Below are 5,362 nucleotides of genomic sequence, written 5' to 3' on the forward strand. Positions count from 1 at the left end.
TGATGTAAAGTATAAATTAGAATAAATCGTACAACATAAGATGCTAATTTATTTACTTCTTTTTTATAAAGAACAAAAGAATGAGTTAGATCTCCGTAAGCCTATGATCCTTACAACCTTGGGTAAATTACTTAAATCTATACAAAACATATCAAAAACCTAAATTACATTTTTCCTTAAAAAAGTTTGGTCTTATTTATACATTAAATGAGTTAGGTATATTTTTAAAGGTAGTCAAATACCTAATATCTACGGAAAACCATTATTGTATCTATTTTAACACAACTGTGATATTCAAATTGACATCTAATTTAATAAAAAAAATCATTTTAATACCTTAAGGTTTAGAAAAAAATTTAAATAAATACGACATAAAACACATTATAACCAAAACAAATCACACAAGCATCTTGTTGTAATTGATAATTGACCAAAAGAAAAATACAATTATGTTCAAACCTATTATACGTTCAATAGTTCCATTAATCTTTTGAATACAAATTCAATTTTAACCAAAGTAATTAAGATTCAAATTTGATGATTGACCAAAAGATCGAAGACTTGTTTCGACACGTAGTTTTTGAGAGATTCTAAATTTTAACTTTTAAGAAAAAAACTCGAAAAAACTGTGTTCGACAGCATTATATTTTACTTTTTAGCTTAAATAAAAAGTTTCAAATTCAAAAATTATTTCAAGTAGTGTTTAAAAAAATCTCCTCTATATTATCACAAAATTACTATATTGTCTTTATGTTTCTATTTTATATTTTACAAAAATGTCATTTTAAATATTTTAAATGTCTCCGGCTTATAGCTAATTTTACCAAGTATGCCTAAAAAATATCCATCATATAATAATATATAGTTTGACAAAAGAATGTAGATATATGTATAATTGTATACATTATAATATAAGGTTTGAAATTTTGAAATTGACTTGAAGGATTAAGATTATGGTGGAAAGTTTGTTTCTATTATTTGTGGATAGAGTATATTTATGGCAATTAATTGGCGCCAAGAGAATTTGTATACCGGCCGAAAACCATATACGCCTAACAACCGGCCGCTGTCGTCCGCCTTCCCCCGCCTTATCCACCTGGTCCCCCGCCATCTTGTGGCTTCCCTTCGTGCTTAACTTGACCCCACGTCCGCTGTTCTTTGTCCTTGTTCCCCATTCCAGAAATTTCATCGGTAAATTGGTTCATCCACTGTTGCCATCTCATAAGCTTTTGAAATCGAATCCAAACGCTATTTGTAATCTCATTGCAGTTTCGTCTAATCACTGCTCATTTCCCATTGATTTTGCTATTTGGATTGAGGTTCAGTGAATGGAGAGAGTTGGTCGGAGTGAGCATGTGTCGATGCGGTTCGGTCATTCACAGAGATCGTTCGAAAATGGAGCAAGTTCTTCTGATATGGCGCATGTGAAGAACCACGACAACGACGACGACAACGATGTCGATTTCGATGACGTGTTTGGCGGACCTCCGACGCGGACGAGGTACAGTTTTGGTGGTGGAAGAATCAAGTCGTCGGAGGAGTCCACCAGTTCTCCGTCTGGATTGGGTGAACGGCCGGTTTTCGGTGAGTCGTATAGTTCGCCGAGAAGACCTACCAGTGATGATTTCTACAACGATATTTTCAGGAGTAGTAGCGAGTCTGTTCGCTCGCCGAGATGGTCTTCTCCGACGCCTGGTTCGAGATCGTTAAGCCCTACTCACCCTAAAATTGAGCCCTTCGCCAATTCAATTCCTACTGAATTCAGGTTTTTCTCACTTCTCTTTCTCTAAATTCATTGTTTCAAAGTACATTAAGTTATCAAATTAGACGAATCTATCGTTGCTTTCGATTTCAAATTTGATTGTATTATAAACGCTAAAATATTTCCCCAAATTCCTGCTTTCAAACAACTTTCCGTGATTTCGTTTCTCAAATTTTCTGATTTCGAAATTAGGGCTCATGTATATGATGATGATACACTATTGTTTATTCATACTTTCCCTTTTTTCCCAATTCGCTAGCCTGCCTCCCAGGATGAACAAAGCCGTAGACATTCCTGTATTTGGTTCAAATCCACATTCATCCACCACCATTCTCTCTAGATTTTCAAGCCCAACACCCAAAGGGCGGGATGTTTTTGGAAACAATCAAGAACAACAATCCACAGAAAAGGAAACAGGCCACAAATCAAACCCTAGAACAGCAAGAACAGGATCTCCAAGTAACGAATTTCACTTCTCTATACACAAATGGGCCAACGTAGGTGTTCCATTACTCATGTCTCTTCGTGGTAGTAAAGTTACTGCCATATCCATGGATACCATGCAAGATTCTTCTTTCCAAAATGATAAATTATCTACAGAGAAAGAAGATATCAACCCTCCTTCTGCAACTTTAATGGAATCCATTGAGAAAGAAACTTCAATAATGAAACAACAAGTTAATGAAACCAAAGAACAAGGTAATGTCTAGCTTCACATTTTCCAATGAAATTTGTAACATTTGAAAGCTGATTATTTTTATTTTTTCTAAATGGGTTTAGGTTATGAAGAGGCTGCTTCCATCGATGTGGAAAAGAAAGAAACAATGAGTGGTGTTATTGGTAAGAAGAAAGTTGAGGTGAAAAAGATGAATAAATCTGTTATTGGATCACCTAAAAATCGAGTCAAAGGTATGGTCAAAGATTTCTTCAAGATATCAAATCAAGAAAAAAGTCCTCCAAAGACCAAAACAAATGTTGTCCATGGAAGCTTAAGCTCTAGATGGAAGACAACTGCAAAAAACCGAACTCATGAAGAAGTCAGTGGTAATCAAGAAAATGTTGAAATGGCAAAAAATGCTTCAAATAAAACATTTGATAGTGAAATACCTGAAGATATTATGAAAATGGTGCCTGATGATGATGATGATAATGATGATGCTGCTTCAACCACAATACCATTGGATAATAAAGCGCCTAAAGAAAATATAAAAATAAAAATAATACCAGATGCTTCATCTACAACAAAAAATGAGAAAATAGTTCCAGATGTTTCAAGAACTACATCATTGAATAGCAAAATGCCTTCAGAAAATGTGAAAATGGCTCCAGATGCTTCATTTATGGTAATTTTACTTACAATTATCTTAATTTCACTAACTTTATTTAACAAAAATCCATAATTATAAACCTTCCTTCTCATATTTCAATTCTGGGTTTTTCGAAAATATTAGATATAATAAAATTATTATGTATGTAGTTATAAAAATAAAATGTTTGAAGAAAATATTATATGATCGGTAAGAATTTAATATTTTATATCGGAGAATAAAATGAAAAACTTATTGTATATCTAATAAAATAGATTAATTAGTGAAAATAAATAAAGAATTGAAAATAGAATTATTCTTATATTAATGGGGTTAGATGTAATACAGTAATAGACACAAAAATATAAAAGGCAATGACAACGGATCTTTTTTTTTTTTATATTAGAGATAATTAAATTATTATGTTTATAGTTATAAAAATAAAAAGTTCGAAGAAAATATTATACGTTCAGTATGAATTGAATACTTTATTTGGGGAATAAATTGAAAATGATAAAATAGATTAATTTACACAAATAATATTTTTTAATTTCCTTTTTTCACAAAATTTGTTGTTTTTAAGGTGGGGGAAAAAATTAAGAAGTCCAACACCAACAAGCCAAAATTTCCACAGAATCGTCCAATTAGAAAGCTCGAAGATATTTACTTTCAAAAGGAAGCTTCACCCGCTTTTGGTTAGTTAAATGAAAAATTAAAGATTATTTTTAAATCAGATCATTGTAACCTAATATCAACTTTTTTGTTCTATTTCTCAGAATCAGTTCCTCATGTCTCCAAGGTTAATATTGAAAATACAGACGATCCCTCCTTAGATAACTTCCACGTACACTTTTTTTTCGTTTTTATTTTTTTTGTCATGTTACTATTACTGTTACTGATGTTACTATTACTGTTACTGTTACTGACTGTTGTTGCTGTATAGGTAGAAGAATTGCCTCCTGTTGAGGCCGAACTTTTAAAAACACAAGAAGAGTCTCTCGACACTAAAGTAACTCTTTTTTTTTTACAAAAGTCGCAATGATTATTAATTTAATTTTAATCAAATTTCGTATTTAGACAAATACTATGATTGATTGTAGGGTTTGGACTCGAAGATCCATCTATGGTCAAGTGGAAGAAAAGGAAACATTCGCTCACTTCTCTCCACTTTACAACTTGTAAGCCGAAAACTTGACTTGGATTACTGTTTTTTTTTTGACTTAATGAGTTAAGAACTTAATATTATTTTGCGGTTTTCAGGTGCTTTGGGCAGATAGTGGATGGAAGCCGGTGGCACTTGTTGATATAATAGAAGCAAATGCGGTGAAAAAAGCGTACAATCGAGCAATGTTATGTTTGCACCCGGATAAATTACAGCAAAAAGGCGCGGATTCGAATAAAAAATATATGGCGGAGAAGGTGTTCGATATACTTCAGGTAAATTACGAAAATACCCTTGTGCGAATACACTTATAATTCGATGATTTTGGTGTTGAAAATTATGATTGCTTTTTTGGGTTGTGGTACAGGAGGCGTGGGATCATTTCAACTCACTTGGTACTCTCGTTTGACCATCAAAGGGCCCATTCTGCCAGGAATCAAAGATGTTGACCCACCACCAAAAAAGACAATGTTTGCATTGTGATTTGTGAATGTGAATACCATCATTATGAAGTTTTGGACATGAAACAAGTTATATTATATACCTCAACTTTGAATTTGTTCTTTTGTTTTTTTTTTTTCTATACGAACTTAAGAGATGTACTACAGCTATATATATATATATATATATATATATGGTATTTTAATATTTACATGGTAATTCTTAAAACAAAATTGAAAAATAAAAAAGGACAACTTAAGAGATGTACTACAACTATATATATATGGTATTTTAATATTTACATGGTAATTCTTAATCCTTTAATAGTTAGTAAATTTATTTTTGAGGTTAACAAATTCATAATTAATTTCCAAAATAATGATATAATCTTTCGACATACAAAGTACCAAAATAAATTAACACTTAACAAAACCAAGTTATATTGTCATATTGTATTTAATAATAACAAATGATGGCAATTACTATTTCCAAATAAATAATAGCCCCTTGTTTCTAAGAAAACTCACAAAATTATCAAACTTCAACAAGTTGGGGGAAAACATTACGAAGGATATAAGTACTTCGTTATTAAAATCATAAACATCATAAAGAAAACATAATAAAGACAACATTTTAAAAGTATGCAATGCATATCTTCAACAAAATTCGTACTCCTCCTTCTAAATTTGT

General features: G+C 31.6%; 1 protein-coding gene across 3 annotated transcripts; it reads left to right on the top strand.

Annotated features, from left to right (window-relative positions):
* Positions 1-981: 981 nt before the first annotated feature.
* JAC1 (J-domain protein required for chloroplast accumulation response 1) lies at positions 982-4,789 on the top strand. 3 transcript variants are annotated; one of them, XM_079034136.1, is made up of 9 exons: positions 982-1,765; positions 2,022-2,461; positions 2,543-3,105; positions 3,653-3,764; positions 3,846-3,913; positions 4,013-4,078; positions 4,170-4,247; positions 4,330-4,506; positions 4,602-4,789. In XM_079034136.1, exons 1-9 carry the CDS (start codon positions 1,329-1,331, stop codon positions 4,638-4,640), a joined length of 1,980 nt encoding a protein of 659 aa, XP_078890262.1. In that variant the 5' UTR covers positions 982-1,328; the 3' UTR covers positions 4,641-4,789. The 3 variants fall into 3 exon arrangements, with proteins under 3 accessions (XP_078890262.1, XP_078890263.1, XP_078890261.1); XM_079034137.1 differs by having other exon boundaries at positions 984-1,765; positions 3,846-3,868; positions 4,599-4,789; XM_079034135.1 differs by having other exon boundaries at positions 986-1,765; positions 4,599-4,789.
* Positions 4,790-5,362: the final 573 nt, after the last annotated feature.

This window comes from Lactuca serriola, chromosome 4, assembly GCF_051521515.1.
Source record: "Lactuca serriola cultivar US96UC23 chromosome 4, Lser_US96UC23_V15, whole genome shotgun sequence".
NCBI classification, from domain to species: Eukaryota; Viridiplantae; Streptophyta; class Magnoliopsida; order Asterales; family Asteraceae; genus Lactuca; species Lactuca serriola.

Excerpts from the sequence above, each read along its gene's own strand:
- JAC1 (XM_079034135.1), top strand. The coding sequence starts at position 1,329 with ATGGAGAGAGTTGGTCGGAGTGAGCATGTGTCGATGCGGTTCGGTCAT. Across the intron at positions 1,766-2,021 it reads TCAATTCCTACTGAATTCAG|CCTGCCTCCCAGGATGAACA; the intron begins GTTTTTCTCACT and ends CCAATTCGCTAG. Across the intron at positions 2,462-2,542 it reads TAATGAAACCAAAGAACAAG|GTTATGAAGAGGCTGCTTCC; the intron begins GTAATGTCTAGC and ends AAATGGGTTTAG.